This window comes from Thalassophryne amazonica, chromosome 1, assembly GCF_902500255.1.
Source record: "Thalassophryne amazonica chromosome 1, fThaAma1.1, whole genome shotgun sequence".
NCBI lineage: Eukaryota > Metazoa > Chordata > Actinopteri > Batrachoidiformes > Batrachoididae > Thalassophryne > Thalassophryne amazonica.
Window position 1 is genome coordinate 21,475,411 of NC_047103.1, and position 17,289 is coordinate 21,492,699.

Here is a 17,289-nt window from a genome sequence, read left to right on the forward strand (position 1 = left end):
AAAGTCAGCCAGATGTGAGAGTTGCTAAACATGTCTTGTTTATTGGTGAGTGACATCTTCTTCAGGTCATCACAAGTTTTCTGCCTTTGTACAGAAATACATGGTTGTAAACGAGGACACCAATGTGGTGTCAGAGCCCAGCAGCCCCCAGAGTAGCACGCGCAGCCGCTCGCCCTCACCTGACGACATTTTGGAGCGAGTAGCTGCAGATGTCAAGGAGTATGAACGCGAAAACGTCAACACCTTTGAGGCCAACATCAAAGCCAAGCACAACCTCATCGCCCAGGAGAAAGAAGGTAACGTGTTGCTTCAGAGCGGGTGCGCCTGTTGGCATACAAGGCCAACTGAATGAACAACATTGTCATGTTTGTGCTCAATCTCACAGTCAGCGAGGTTTGCTGTGGTGGCTGGCTGAACAAATGTTTTTTTTTTTAAATTAACCAAGTGTCCACATTAATAAACACATTTCTCTAAAGTCTTAATTTTGTCGTGCAAACAGTTGTTTGATGTCGGCGCAAACTCTGAAGTTGGCTCATGCACAGGTCAATCACTGCTGCGATCACTTTCAAGTACATGATGCTACCACAAGAGTGCATGGTGGATATTTTTTCCATATTAATCAGTCAAATTATTTTGCTCCATTTCTGCTGACTTATACTGAGGAACAAACATATTTAAATGGCACTTTCACTCTTTATATCAAAGTATCATGCATGCAAAGAAAACGCCACGTGCTTTTTTAAATTGTCAAGTTCACTAACACTAAACTATCTGTACTTTCATTCATTCATTCATCTTCTACCGCTTAGTCCAATTAAGGGTCCCAGCAGCCATCGAGCGCGAGGCGGGGTACACCCAGGACAGGACGCCAGTCTGTCACAGGGCAACAGCCAATTTCTTATGTGGTAGCATGGGCCTGGAAATTTGAACTTTGTCATTGATTGATCCTATCCAAAATCAGCTCAAGTCTTCCTAGCTATATGCCCAAAACATCAGTATTTCAATCATTTGTTCTTTCCATCCTCCAGTCAAGGGTTGGATGCAATCATTCTCCAGTTGTTGTGATGGTGTGCTATTGTAACTGCCTTGTGGGTATTTTAGATCAGTCCATATTATTATGTCTATAAACTGTGAAATCCTTGGTCCAGATTAGTTGTTTTTTTTTTTAGCTATCATGCAAAATGCATATAAGCACAGTAACCTAGAGACCAAGGTAACTACAAGAATATACACAACCCATGACAGTAATCATGTGCTACTCAGAAAGTTTACAATGGCACTTCTGAACTCAAATGGTTTTACACTAAAGAACAATGATCCAGAAGATTGGGTTGGAATGGTGAACAGTAATGTGCAGCTGCTTATAATTTAGTAATTGTTTGACCAGCTTTAAGTCACCAGTTAAGGCTGGTGTCCCAAGAAAGATACGTAAATTGTTTGCATTTTGTTGGCGGGGCCGTGGTCCTAAATTAGGGGACATTCTGTCCTTTATTATGATCAGTTATCTCTCAGTTCTGTTAAAGTAATAATAATTATTTAATCATAATCAGTCCATCAGAAATGGAGGAAGACCTATTTGCTGCAAAAACCTAAAAGCTGATCAGAATTTTTGTTCTGCTTGTCCGTAAACATGCCTCAATATTGGCACTTTATTGCAAATCCAGCCAGTCTGGTGGAGCTGTGGACAGCAGTCTGTCAAGAGCTAAATTAGCAGCAGTGATTTGATTTGTGTGGTAAATGCAGAATTGTGTGATGCAGAGGTTTTAATTTTGTTTGTCTTTGTCATGTGTTCATTCAGTTGCTGTCTTGTAGTCCAAAGCCTGGGTATCTGCCACCTGCAGCATGTTTTGATCTCTGCAGAGTATGTGAATCAAACACGTTCCACATATTCTGTTTTACATCAAAGTGCACAATGAGAAACTTATCTTGTAGTCTTTTTTCTTCTTCTTCTTCTCCTTCCAGGACACAACCCCAAAAAGCCCTCAGCTCCTGATATGTTTACAGAGTCTGATGACATGTTTGCGGCATACTTTGATGTAAGTCCCAATGTGATGTAATTTTATTTTTTCCACACATTTTAAAGTTGTGTATCTCCACATCAAAGATGTATCACAGTATATAGAGTTTTTGAAAAGTGGCACTCCATTTATTACAGATGCAGCATGTCATGATGAAATGTTGGTGTGGATTGTTACACCCAACGCTAATGCTGCGTTTACAGAAAATGACAAGTCACGAATGCCACAAAGTATATATGCTTTGCTGCTGATCACGAATGTGATGATTTGAGGCAGAGGCATCAGGCGTCCTCAGGAACTGCTGCAGCCTGTTACCACGCGTTACGATTAATAGCATGTGTTGCTGGCGAATTATCAGGAACCATTACACACGGTCAAGATTTAATGTTCTGCGCTCTTGTCTGCTGCTCTGCGCTATTGTGCGTAACAGCGCATCGTTACGTTCTGTCACGTTGTGAGTGAGGCGAATTGTCTCCACACACACCCAGATTCATCCATCAGTTGCTGAACAATTCAGATCGCTCCAGTTTGCTCCTCAAAATCCACAGCAGAAGAACTTTGTGACTGCATGCTTTGGCTGGGCAGACACTGTGCAATATTTTCAATCATTGTACTTGACTCCAGCTCAAACTGTGCGACAAAACCGCAGGGTTTAAAAGTTCAGAGCGCAAGATTTATGTTCTCACACTGTATGGCCCGATGCTCTGATGCGATTTGTACGTTCAAAAACCACACGTCGGGCTTGTGTTTCCAGAAGCAAAACATAACTGAAGCTTTTTCTTCTTTTTTAAATCAAATCAAAATCAAATTTATTAATTTATATAGCGCCAATTCAATATGAAATCGTCTCAAGGCGCTTCACACAACATAATAAAAACAGAAAAAACTGAATTAAAAATTTTAAAACAATAAAAAGACAACCATAAAAGAATACAAGAATAAAAACAGATCATAACACTAATGATAAAACAAGGAAAACAAATGAGTCTTTAGACGTGATTTTAAAAGTCTCCACAGTATCTGACTGTCGTATGTGTGCCGGGAGATCGTTCCACAGAGCTGGGGCACAATAGGAGAAAGCTCTGTGACTGGCAGACTTTTTATTCACCCTGGAAACACATAAAAGTCCTGCACCCTGAGAACGCAGGGCCCGAGCTGGTACATAGGGTCTTACCAGGTCAGCCAGATAGGGAGGTGCAAGTCCATGAACAATGTTATAAACTAATAACACTACCTTAAAATCCGATCTTGCAGCGACTGGAAGCCAGTGTAGGGATGCCAAAACGGGCGTAATGTGGTCGAATTTTCTGCTTTGTGTCAAAAGTCTGACAGCAGCATTTTGAGCCAGTTGAAGACCCCTAATCCTGGACTGTGGTAAACCAGAGAATAGAGTATTACAATAGTCCAATCTAGAAGAGACAAATGCATGAATCAAAGTCTCAGCATCAGCCATAGACAGGGTGGGATAAATCTTCGCTATATTTCGCAAATGGAAGAAAGCAGTCCTCTTTTTGTCTCTAAAATGGAGGTCAAAAGACAACATAGGATCAAAAATTACCCCAAGATTCCTCACTTTATCCGTATGATGTATAACACACGAACCTAAGCTAAGCGCTAGCTGATCAAATTGATGCCGATACCTCGCTGGACCAAGAACCATCACTTCAGTCTTATCAGAATTTAAAAGTAGGAAGTTACTACACATCCAACTTTTTACTGATGCAAGGCAATCTTCCAAAGATTTTATGTGAATGAGATTACCAGCAGTTATCGGCATGTACAATCATCAGCATAGCAATGAAAGGCAATCCCAAAGCGTCGTAGTATATTCCCAAGGGATGCTACATAAAGGGAAAAAAGCAGCGGGCCTAAAACGGATCTATAATTTTTCAATACACTAGGGTCGAGATTGGATTTCGTCAGCAATGGTTTAATCACTGCAGACTTGAAACATTTAGGAACAGATCCAGAAGTTAATGAGAGATTTATAATTTCCAGCACAATCGGCCCAAGAATGGGCCACAGGTCCTTAAACAGTTTTGTTGGTATGGGATCAAATAAGCAGGTTGTGCTTTTTGTAGATGTCACGAGCTTCGTCAGCAATCCTAGGGAGATTTTTTTTTTTTAAATGTATTTAAATTCTCATGCCTATCAGCGCACACAGTGAGTGAAGTCAGGTGGGGGGAGACTGAACGCATATGCGCGCGCACGCACACACAGCAGACAGCAACATGATTCAAGGGAGGATGGTAAAAAAAGAAAACAAACATTCATAAAAGGTGTTGCTACTTACATTGTTGTATAAATAAACTATATTTCATACGGAGTCTTATAGCTGTGCAAGGTGTAGCAACTTACTCCCTCATCTGTCGTAAATCCTGTTGTCTGGTGTGTGTGTGTGTGTGTGTGTGTGTGTGTGTGTGTGTGTGTGTGTGTGTGTGTGTGTGTGTGTGTGTGTGTGTGTGTGTGTGGAACGCAATTTAAAAAAAACACAAGACTTTACATGAGATCACTGTTTGCTCTCTCCGGTGTGTGCTCATGGACATTGCGCGCAGTAATCAGCGCATAGACGCTTGTAGCGCTGCTTCAACAGCGCGGAACCCTCACGAGTCACGACGGCCGACCAAAATGTCAAGCAAGTTTGATTTTCATCCAACCATACGATTCCCGATCAGGAGGTGGTTGTGAGATGTTAAATGCAGCTCGTTACTCCATGTAGACTGCACGATGCAGGACGCACAATTAAGCTGAAACTCGGCACGATCCAAAAAATTCTTGCACGAGAGAAAAATCGGCTGAAAAACGGCCAAAACTCGCACACTGTAAGCCCAGCCTTAGTTGGGCTCTGTGCCCTGGAGTAGCGCAGAGAGGAGGAGATGGAGAGAGCCAGATGTGTGACTCCACACAGCTCTCGTCTCGCTCGTTTTCCCAAACATCACGCACATGCAGCAGGTGGAACACCTGCAGGAGCACGCTGAGGAGCATTGGAACGAGACTTTTAGCCGACCTGGCGTCACTGTCCTTCTTCAGTATACTGCAGCAACGACACTGAATGCGGTGCAGCAGGGTTTAATTCTGAGCATGTCAGAGAAGAACACTGTCACACTCTATTAAGGATCATCACTAATCAAAACTGATCAACATGCTCAGTCGCAACCTCCACAACATGAGGCAAAATGAGGGCGGTGTGTGACATTTGTGGAAGATTTTTTTTGACAGCCAAAAACATGCTCCATGAATATCACGCGCTATTAAGAAACCTATTCATATGCATAAGTCACGTTAAGAATGTCAGGAATGTGCCAAGAATGACGCAGATGACATTCGTAACGTGTCCTGCCTATGTGTAAACGCAGCATAAACTGCATGTTGCAGCTTTTGCCCTTCAAGTTATCACGTAACTGCATATTCTATATATTTGGAAGGGTTTTTTTTAACATTATTTTCATAGCCTGTAGAAAGAAATTGAGTACAGTGGTCCCTCGTTTATCGCGGGAGTTACGTTCTAAAAATAACCCGCAATTTTACAATTATTATAGATGTTTTAAGGCTGTAAAACCCCTCACTACACACTTTATACACTTTTCTCAAACAGGCATTAACATTTTCTCACTTTTCTCTCCTGTGTAAACACTCTCAAAAGTTCAAACCTTAAAAAATAAGTCCAGTATTATAGAATGAAACCAAAGATCAAAACCTGTTATATAATAGAACTTTTTCCTATAAATAATTATGATGGCTTTTAGAACTAACAAATTTAATTTTAACTATCAACCTACGAGGTTGGACACATAAGAAATTATTAATAGTGACTGACCAGTATTTCACAGTTCCTCTGATCGCGCCTCTTCGTCCTGGCGCCGCTCCGCTGTCACATCTTTTTCCACTGAGTGACACAGGTGTCTTTTTCCGAGTGAAGAACACAGTTATGGGTAGTTGTTGGCACTCTTTTTTTTCTTCTGGGCGAGAAGATTCTTGTAAATACACACGCAGAACACAATGCATGTGCTCTCTCTTCGCGGTGATGCCGACCGGTGCCACGACCAGCCGGCTTGATGAGGACACAGAACACAATGCGCTGTAAAAGTAAAAAAAACATGTTGCTAGCCATCATAGCTGGTCTATATAGTATAAGTACTGTGAGTGCTGTGTAGAATAGGAGCAGAATCTACCTCATTCCCAGCCTTTCTCAGTCATGTGTTCGGTTCTTACCCTGTTTGGTAGTCCTGTATGCACAGACTGGGTGTCTGAGTGCCTTTGTTCTCGAGGAAAAGCTTACTCACCTTTACCGCATGGACGGCACTGGGATCTATATGGAATCGATGCACTAGTTGCAGCACTTCAGAAGCTGAGTGAGGAGGCAAAGGATTTGGGTTTGCGATTGTCCTTGATTGATGTTAATATCCAGTTTTTCAGTGATTTCCTGGATGTGGCCATCAGAAATGGGTCTGTATGTGGTGAAAGTGTTGCAGAAACATTCACTTATCTTGATGTTTTAGATTGCGAGATTGCAGAGTTTGTGGAGTCACAGTGTCACTAGATAGAGGTGTTTGGTGATGTCAGTATCTTTGCAGTGGTATGAAGACCCAAGTCTTTTCTGTCCTGGTGTGTCCTCACTCACTCTACTGTTGTATGTCTTGGACGCTAACCAAGGAGGACTAAGGAGTTGACTAAATGTCTTTGGTACTGCGTCTCTTCAGAGGATCCTTGAATACTGCGGGAGAGCCCAAAGGGTCACCCGCACCCGGATGTCAGGCTACATCCTGGAGGCTCACCAATAAAGTGCCCAGGCAGAAACAAAAAAAAATCATGATTAATACAAATCGAGTTTAATATCACTTTAAAATCAAGTAATTTGGTATGCTCATCGACAGAGGAGTCCTGTACTCAGCTAGCACTTCCCAAAATTAGAAACATGTTTTCCTGGGTATCTGTTGGGCACAGATAAGAGGATGCTAAGCACAGGTCTGTTGTGTCAGTCATCAGGAATAACCGTCATTACAGACTGTAAAAATGTAACTAAGTTGCAACACTTTTCTTAATTTCCCAGAGGGTCAGTGGTTAGATGAATGTTTATCAAATGTATTATCTTTATTTTTTTTTTTCTTACATTCTAGTTCTAAGTCAGAAATTCTGGGTTCCCAGTGAGCTTCCTGCTTCATGTCCTCTGCGGATTTCACAGCAGTGGAATTCCCAAGTGGAATTCCCAAGTATCAGGCAGTTGTCACACACAAACACACACACATATATATATATATATATATATATATATATATGCCAAATTAAAAAAACATTGAGAACAAACTTTGATGTACCAGATTGATTGAAAGAGCAACTTTGCTTTGCCTATGTAATATATTGGAGACATACTGACCACTGCTGGATACTTAGTGTATGCTGGAAATTTTTTTTTTTTTTTTTTTTTTTTTTTGTGGTTGAAATTCCATGTAAACTGGATCTGGAAAGTATTCACAGCACTTCACTTTTTCTACATCTTATGTCACAGCCTTATTCCAAAATTAATTTTTTCCCTCAAACTTTTACTCACAACACCCCATAATGACAACGTAAAAAGTTGTTGATGCACCTTTGGCCACAATTACAGCCTCAAGTCTTCTTGAATATGATGCCACAAACTTGGTGCACCTATCTTCAGACAATTTTCCCCATTCCTCTTTGCAGCACCTCTCAAGCTCCATCAGGTTGGATTGGGAGCATCTGTGGACAGCAATTTTCAGATCTCTCCAGAGATGTTCAGTCAAATTCAGGTCTGGGCTCTGGCTGCGCCACTCAAGGACATTCACAGAGTTGTCCTGAATCCACTCCTTTGATATCTTGGCTGTGTGCTTATGATCATTGTCCTGCTGAAAGATGAACCGTCACCCCAGTCTGAGGTCAAAAGCGCTCTGGAGCAGGTTTTCATCCAGGATGTCTCTGTACTTTGCTGTTTCCCTCAATCCTGACTAGTCTCCCAGTTTCTGCTGCTGAAAAACATCTCCACAGCATGATGCTGCCACCATGGTGCCTGGTTTCCTCCAAACATGACGCCTGGCATTTACACCAAAGAATTCAATCTTTGTCTCATCAGACCAGAGAATTTTTTTTTTTCCTCATGGTCTGAGAGTCCTTCGGGTGCCTTTTGGCAAACTACAGGTGGGCTGTCGTGCTTTTTACTAAGGAGTGGCTTCTGTCTGGCTGCCCTACCATACAGGCCTGATTGGTGGATTGCTGCTGAGCTAGTTGTCCTTCTGGAAGGTTCTCCTCCCTCCACAGAGGAATGCTGGACCTCTGCCAGAGTGACTTGGTCACCTCCCTGACTAAGGCCCTTCTCCCCCAACGGCTCTGTTTAGATGGGCGCCCAGCTCTAGGAAGAGTCCTGATGGATCTGAACGTTGAACGTTATGAATGATGGGGGCCACTGTGCTCATTGGGACGTTCAAAGCTGCAACTTGACTGGCTGCTTAAGGCTGGCTCCAAAACAGAGCACATTCCTGTAGTACTCTGTTAAAATGTCTATTGTTAAACTTCAGAGCAGAAACATGTTTACAGCCTGGTATGAAAAGAATGATAAACTGGATTTTGTTTTTCTAATTTCTTAATTTAAGATGTTTTAAACCATAAAATTCTGTATAATTGTGGGTGTGGTTTCTTTGAGTGACAGCGACTGAGCCCATTGACTTCTCTCATACCATCCGACCATAACTCCAGAGTCCACTCGATGTGTTGCTGCTATGTCTGTTTGGAGTATTTTTTTACAAATAGCTGTAATAATGCATGCAACCTATTTTGTAGTGAAACATCCTAACAGATCTTCTAAGACATCTCTGCTACAGTATTTATGCTGAGTGAAACTCTTTTTATTTATTGTTGCATGCTAACAGTGTTAGCACTTTAACAGCTGTTGTTAGCCTGAGCCGTTGGGTCCACTTAATTATTGAGGAATTTAGTGGCTCATAACTTTTAATGTCCACACCAAAGTAAATTGTTAGAACCATAGCGTAGTCTCCAATAATATGATTTAATAAGCACCCCAGACCATTTGTCTGTTCCGAGTGTCTATCGGAGATCTGTGGGTGACATCACACAGACTTTGTCCAGTATATATACGGTCTGTTTGAAGCCTGTTCCGACATTATTCCAGAGTCTCTATCAAAAGGACGATATTGTGAGTTGTGCTGAATGACGCATCAATATGCTACCATCTGATTAGAAACAAATGCTTTGAAACCTTCCTTTTAGCTTGTGTCCTGTGGTGTCGATGCATATTAACACTGAATGAACTAGAATTGCACTGTTTCTGAACTCCTTATTTAAATGCTGCAGTATGCACTGGGACATGTGTTGCTTATGATGAAGAGATTTTAAAATAAAGTGAATTTTTGTGAAAAATCAACAGATACTACACCTTTTAAAATAAGTAACAACTGTGGTGGTACCACAAGAACTGGCTACAGAGATACATCCCCGGTCATCAGGATTGCTCATTTTATAGTTTGTTTATGAATATTACTTATAGTTTGGTTATGTAATCGGGATGTTATTAGCGGGTCTTTATTGAATTTGTTTACTTGTAGTAGAGTATGAAAGAGTAGAAAATACTTTGACTAGTTTAACTTCACACACTTCATTCCCCGCCCCCCACTTTTTTTATTTTTTATTTATTTATTTATTTTTTTTGCAGAGTGCCAGAATGAGAGCAGCCGGCGTCGGGAAGGACTTCAAAGAGAACCCAAACCTCAGGGACAACTGGACTGATGCTGAGGGTTACTACCGTATGTACTCTCTTCCCCATGTTGACGTTTTCTCAGGCTGTGTCCAATGTCATTCTCAGCTTACTTGGTGCACCACAAGGTCTTGCTTCCCAAACAGGATTGACACTGCACTGTGAGATTTTTGCACATTGAAAAAAAAAAATTTACGTGTGGTGAAAGAACACTCTACACACATTGTATGGTCTCCTTTCATTGGCTGTCAATGGTGGGAACTGAAATTAGAAATATTGAATATGAACTTCATGTACTTTAGATGTTAGTTTTGCTGCATGTGGACAGTTTTTAGAACAAGTTAATAATCTAATAATACGAGGTCTGTTAGAAAAGTATCGTACCTTTTTATTTTTTTCAAAAACTATGTGGATTTGATTCATATGTTTTTACGTCAGCCAAGCTTGAACCTTCGTGCGCATGCGAGTTTTTCCACACCTGTCGGTTGCGTCATTCGCCTGTGGGCAGGCTTTGAGTGAGCACTGGTCCACCCCTCTCGTCGTTGTTTCATTGCGAGGAAATGGCGGAATGATTTGGCTTTTTTTCCATCAGAATTTTTTCAGAAACTGTTAGAGGCAGGCAGCTGGAAACCATTCAAAAAATTTATCTGGCTTTCGGTGAAAATTTTACGGGCTTCACAGAGAATAAGGAGTGTTACTACAGCTTTAAGGACGGCCCACAATGGCGCACGGTGCGCCGCGCTCCGAGCCGCCATCAAGAGGCAGAAACCACCACATCATTTCTAAACGAATGGCTGTGTGGAGCCGGGACCATCGTGTGCAATTTCTCTGGTTATCACAAGGGCTGGACATCAGCCATTTTCCGGCAGATTTCACTTTTAACAAGAGATTTTGTCATGGAAAGCCGCGCGGAGGCTTCACGCGTCACGACCGATTCACAGATGAAGCAAGACAAAGGAACACCTCTGTTTTGGAGTGCCAGAGGACAAGTTGGGACATGCCTATCTCGGCTTTCAGTGCTTACCATTCAAGTGAGTATAAGAGAAATTGTGGAGAGCTGGACATGTCCCAACTTGTCCTTTAACACTCCGAAACGGAGGTGTTCCTTTGTCTCGCTTCATCAGCGAATCAGTCGTGACGCGCGAAGCCTCCGCGCGGCTTTCCATGACAAAATCTCTTGTTAAAAGTAAAATCTGCCGGAAAATGGCTGATGTCCAGCTCTTGTGATAACCAGAAATTGCACACGACGGTCCCGGCTCCACACAGCCATCCGTTTAGAAATGATGTGGTGGTTTCTGCCTCTCGATGGCGGCTCAGACCGCGGCGCGCCGTGCGCCATTGTGGGCCGTCCTTAAAGCTGTAGTAACACTTCTTATTCTCTGTGAAGCCCGTAAAATTTTCACCGAAAGCCAGATACATTTTTCGAATGGTTTCCAGCTGCCTGTCTCTAACAGTTTCTGAAAAAATTCTGATGGGAAAAAAAAGCCCAAATCATTCCGCCATTTCCTCGCAATGAAACAACGGCGAATGGGGTGGAGCAGTGCTCACTCAAAGCCTGCCCACAGGCGAATGACGCAACCGACAGGCGTGGAAAAACGTACGCATGCGCACAAAGGTTCAAGCTTGGCTGACATAAAAACATATGAATCAAATCCATATAGTTTTTGAAAAAAATAAAAAGGTACGATACTTTTCTAACAGACCTCGTAATTTAGGGCTTGACTGTATGCCCAGTAGTTCATATCACAGTATCATTTTGAAGCACGGACATGAACAAAATATATTGCAATAATATCTTTGATTTTCTTAAAATTTCAGTAAAAATGCACACGAAAGCATGGCTTTGGCAGCTATCTGTACTCTTAGCTGTGTTACGGAAGACGGAATACAGAGTATTTTAGAGCAGTTCTAGTACAAAACTGTAATAAAACAGAAAAATGAACATTTTCACAACCGGTATACACAGTGCAACAGTTAATAATACAAAAGAAACTTTTCTTTGTATACTTCCTCAGTCCAGTAGAAAATCGCATCAATAATTTATCTAGGTTTTCATCCTAACTTCATCCTCTTCATCCTAACAGCTCTTCATGCCTCCAGATGGCTTACAGCGTAGTGGATTTGTTTTTTATGTGTGTTAGAAGAATTAGCACCATCAACTAGCTCCTTCAAATCGTCATCCATCAGCAAAACAAACTCCATGTTTAGCTAAACGCTGCCCCCACTAGTGTGTGCGTAGGTGGTGGTCACAGTGTGCAGTGGTACAAAACGTATGGAACCAAATTTGCACGCTAAAGGCAACGCATCACAAATGGGATGAATAATCCATGTGACCAATCAAATGACAAGGATCCACTCAATAATTGATTGGTGTTATGCTAGCAGACATGCATAGTTTAGCATAAGGCTAGTTGGTCATTATTCTTTGAAGAAGGATCTGGTAGCTGGAGGTACTTCCTGTCTTCGGAGTGAGATTGCATCAGAATTTTGGCTCTCTGTTGGGACTGTTTACACAGAGACTGCTACCTGCTGCTTTGGACTTTGAACTAACAGTCTTTTTCAAGACTTTTTTACCTTTTTACTACTTTTTTACTGTGCTCCAACGCCTAAGGAAGACCTCTAACGGTCGAAACATCGCGACGGAGCACTTTTATCAGCTAACTTTCATCAGCGTTGGCAAGCTAACTAGCTTGCTAACGCTTTCGTTTTTATTTTATTTATTTATTTTATTAATTTTTTTTAGCACTGTTGTCGTGCGTTACCTGTGCTGCTCCACAGCGTGTTTGGTCGATTTTTGTTTTGTTTTGGCACCGTTGTCGTGCGTTCGTTGTTGTGCGTTGCCTGTGCTGCTTCATGGCCTGTTTGGTGCCTTAATTAAGGCACTCCTTCTGCTGAATCACCTCTAAATTATTTACACATTATTCACTTTGTGTGTTTTTAGGAATCCGCTAGGTTGCGTAGCTACTAGCTCTTAGCCGATTTAGCATGGCGGCTTCTCCTGTCTCTCCCGTACTTTTCTGCTCTGGGTGTGAAATGTTTAGTTATTCCTCGGCCTCCTTTAGCAGTAACGGTACTTGTAATAAGTGCAGCTTATTCGTAGCTTTGGAGGCCAGGCTGGGCGAATTGGAGACTCGGCTCCGCACCGTGGAAAATTCTACAGCTAGCCAGGCCCCTGTAGTCGGTGCGGACCAAGGTAGCTTAGCCGCCGTTAGTTTCCCCCCTGGCAGATCCCGGGCAGTCGGGAAAGCAGGCTGACAGGGTGACTGTGAGGAGGAAGCGTAGCCCTAAACAGAAGCCCCGTGTACACCGTCAACCCGTTCACATCTCTAACCGTTTTTCCCCACTCGACGATACACTCGCCGAGGATCAAACTCTGGTTATTGGCGACTCTGTTTTGAGAAATGTGAAGTTAGCGACACCAGCAACCATTGTCAATTGTCTTCCGGGGGCCAGAGCAGGCGACATCGAAGGACATTTGAAATTGCTGGCTAAGGCTAAGCGTAAATTTGGTAAGATTGTAATTCACGTCGGCAGTAATGACACTCGGTTCCGCCAATCGGAGGTCACTAAAATTAACATTAAATCGGTGTGTAACTTTGCAAAAACAATGTCGGACTCTGTTGTTTTCTCTGGGCCCCTCCCCAATCGGACCGGGAGTGACATGTTCTCCTTGAATTGCTGGCTGTCTGAGTGGTGTCCAAAAAATGAGGTGGGCTTCATTGATAATTGGCAAAGCTTCTGGGGAAAACCTGGTCTTGTTAGGAGAGACGGCATCCATCCCACTTTGGATGGAGCAGCTCTCATTTCTAGAAATCTGGCCAATTTTCTTGGATCCTCCAAACTGTGACTGTCCAGCGTTGGGACCAGGAGGCAGAGCTGTTGTCTTATACACCTCTCTGCAGCTTCTCTCCCCCTGCCGTCCCCTCGTTGCCCCGTCCCTGTGGAGACGGTGCCTGCTCCCAGGCCTCCAATAATCAGCAAAAATCTATTTAAGCATAAAAATTCAAAAAGAAAAATAATATAGCACCTTCAATTGCACCACAGACTAAAACAGTTAAATGTGGTCTATTAAACATTAGGTCTCTCTCTTCTAAGTCCCTGTTGGTAAATGATATAATAATTGATCAACGTATGGATTTATTCTGCCTAACAGAAACCTGGTTACAGCAGGATGAATATGTTAGTTTAAATGAGTCAACACCCCCGAGTCACACTAACTGTCAGAATGCTCGTAGCACGGGCCGGGGCGGAGGATTAGCAGCAATCTTCCATTTCAGCTTATTAATTAATCAAAACCCAGACAGAGCTTTAATTCATTTGAAAGCTTGTCTCTTAGTCTTGTCCATCCAAATTGGAAGTCTCAAAAACCAGTTTTATTTGTTATTATCTATCGTCCACCTGGTCGTTACTGTGAGTTTCTCTGTGAATTTTCAGACCTTTTGTCTGACTTAGTGCTTAGCTCGGATAAGATAGTTATAGTGGGCGATTTTAACATCCACACAGATGCTGAGAGTGACAGCCTCAACACTGCATTTAGTCTATTGTTAGACTCTATTGGCTTTGCTCAAAAAGTAAATGAGTCCACCCACCACTTTAATCGTATCTTAGATCTTGTTCTGACTTATGGTATGGAAATAGGAGACTTAACAGTATTCCCTGAAAACTCCCTTCTGTCTGATCATTTTTTAATAACATTTACGTTTACCCTGATGGACTACCCTGCAGTGGGGAATAAGTTTCATTACACTAGAAGTCTTTCAGAAAGCGCTGTAACTAGGTTTAAGGATATGATTCCTTCTTTATGTTCTCTAATGTCATATACCAACACAGAGCAGAGTAGCTACCTAAACTCTGTAAGGGAGTTAGAGTATCTCGTCAATAGTTTTACATCCTCATTGAAGACAACCTTGGATGCTGTAGCTCCTCTGAAAAAGAGAGCTTTAAATCAGAAGTGTCTGACTCCGTGGTATAACTCACAAACTCGTAGCTTAAAGCAGATAACCCGTAAGTTGGAGAGGAAATGGCGTCTCACTAATTTAGAAGATCTTCACTTAGCCTGGAAAAAGAGTTTGTTGCTCTATAAAAAAGCCCTCCATAAAGCTAGGACATCTTTCTACTCATCACTAATTGAAGAAAATAAGAACAACCCCAGGTTTCTTTTCAGCACTGTAGCCAGGCTGACAAAGAGTCAGAGCTCTATTGAGCTGAGTATTCCATTAACTTTAACTAGTAATGACTTCATGACTTTCTTTGCTAACAAAATTTTGACTATTAGAGAAAAAATTACTCATAACCATCCCAAAGATGTATCGTTATCTTTGGCTGCTTTCAGTGATGCCGGTATTTGGTTAGACTCTTTCTCTCCGATTGTTCTGTCTGAGTTATTTTCATTAGTTACTTCATCCAAACCATCAACATGTTTATTAGACCCCATTCCTGCCAGGCTGCTCAAGGAAGTCCTACCATTATTCAATGCTTCAATCTTAAATATGATCAATCTATCTTTGTTAGTTGGTTATGTACCACAGGCCTTTAAGGTGGCAGTAATTAAACCATTACTTAAAAAGCCATCACTTGACCCAGCTATCTTAGCTAATTATAGGCCAATCTCCAACCTTCCTTTTCTCTCAAAAATTCTGCACCTGCAGAGGAATGGTCTATTTGAAGAGTTTCAGTCAGGTTTTAGATTTCATCATAGTACAGAAACAGCATTAGTGAAGGTTACAAATGATCTTCTTATGGCTTCGGACAGTGGACTTATCTCTGTGCTTGTTTTGTTGGACCTCAGTGCTGCTTTTGATACTGTTGACCATAAAATTTTATTACAGAGATTAGAGCATGTCATAGGTATTAAAGGCACTGCGCTGCGGTGGTTTGAATCATATTTGTCTAATAGATTACAGTTTGTTCATGTAATGGGGAATCTTCTTCACAGACTAAAGTTAATTATGGAGTTCCACAAGGTTCTGTGCTAGGACCAATTTTATTCACTTTATACATGCTTCCCTTAGGCAGTATTATTAGACGGTATTGCTTAAATTTTCATTGTTACGCAGATGATACCCAGCTTTATCTATCCATGAAGCCAGGCTTATAGTTGAACAATAAGGCTTATAGTTAGGGCTGGATTAGGTGACCCTGGACCATCCCTTGGTTATGCTGCTTTAGACGTAGACTGTGGGGGGGGTTCCCATGATGCACTGTTTCTTTCTCTTTTGCTCCGTATGCATCCCTCTGCATTTAATCTTAGTGATCGATCTCTGCCCCCCTTCACAGCATGTCTTTTTCCTGGTTCTTTCCCTCAGCCCCAACCAGTCTCAGCAGAAGACTGCCCCTCCCTGAGCCTGGTTCTGCTGGAGGTTTCTCTTCCTGTTAAAAGGGAGTTTTTCCTTCCCACTGTAGCCAAGTGCTTGCTCATAGGGGGTCGTTTTGACCGTTGGGGTTTTTCATAATTATTGTATGGCCTTGCCTTACAATATAGAGCGCCTTGGGGCAACTGTTTGTTGTGATTTGGCGCTATATAAGAAAAAAGTTGATTGATTGATTGATTATGTGAACACTGAAAAAGTCTCTTCTCAAGGCTTCAAAGTCAAGGTTCAGTCAGTGCAGAGCTTCAGATAATGTTGGTATTGAACGGTTATCAAATATCTCTTGTAATCACAACTTAATACAAAGAGACTTTTTAATTTATTTTATTATTTTAAATTCAGATCTGTAATTTTCAGTTCGTACATGTGAGGACTAGTGAACCTCTTATTTTGGAACTTGCTGGCATCTTTTACCATCATAATTTGCCGTTTATCTTTGATATATTTAAATAATGACATTGGCACAGTGGGACGTGTCTGGGCTTGTGGTTCATGTGGTTCAATTCAGTACAACTTTATTAATCCCACTAGGACCAATTTGTTGGAACAGCTCATTATAATTTAAAATAAGTAAACATATGTCATGCAGCTAATGTGGAAAAGAGTCTATAACTAATGTTCGTAAGTAAGCTTGCTGAAACACAGTGGAAAAAGTTATATTTGAACATATACCAACAATGACAATCTTTATTTATGAAAAAAAAAAATTTTGTATATATAACATAAAATATGACACTGATGGCAGCAGAGAAAGTGCACCAGCATCATGTCCAGAAGAAGCCAGACTTCTGTTTGCTTTTCAGAGGATTTGTTGGTTGCAGAAAGAATTTAGTTCTTTGTTTGGCTTGATATTCTTAGAGCAGATTTTAATGATGATGTTGAGGCTGTTTCTGTCTTTCACTGGGATTGTGAAACCAGCATATTAAAGGGAAAAACTCTTGAGACTCCCAATAGAAGATGGATTAAAAATGGACTGAAGGGAACATAATTTAGTTCATGGAGAAGGTGGTCTCTGCTGCCTCCTCCACACAGTCTTTACATCTCATTTAACATCACCTATAGATATTTCTACGATGTCACCGTTTCCACATTTTCATGGCTGTATGCTTATGTTTAAAATCAATAATCAGATCCTTGGTTTTTGATACATTTAAATCAAATTATAAGATGAGGAAATAAA

The 17,289-nt window shown here is 41.5% G+C and overlaps 1 protein-coding gene across 1 annotated transcript in view; it reads left to right on the forward strand.

Annotated features, from left to right (window-relative positions):
- prpf4bb (pre-mRNA processing factor 4Bb) overlaps window positions 1-17,289 on the forward strand; it is a 36,513-nt gene that overhangs the window by 15,053 nt on the left and 4,171 nt on the right. Inside the window, exons 7-9 of the mRNA XM_034166886.1 lie at window positions 95-296; window positions 1,963-2,036; window positions 9,700-9,790. Of these exons, the coding sequence (XP_034022777.1) occupies window positions 95-296; window positions 1,963-2,036; window positions 9,700-9,790 (367 nt within the window). The remainder of the gene's footprint in view (window positions 1-94; window positions 297-1,962; window positions 2,037-9,699; window positions 9,791-17,289) is intronic.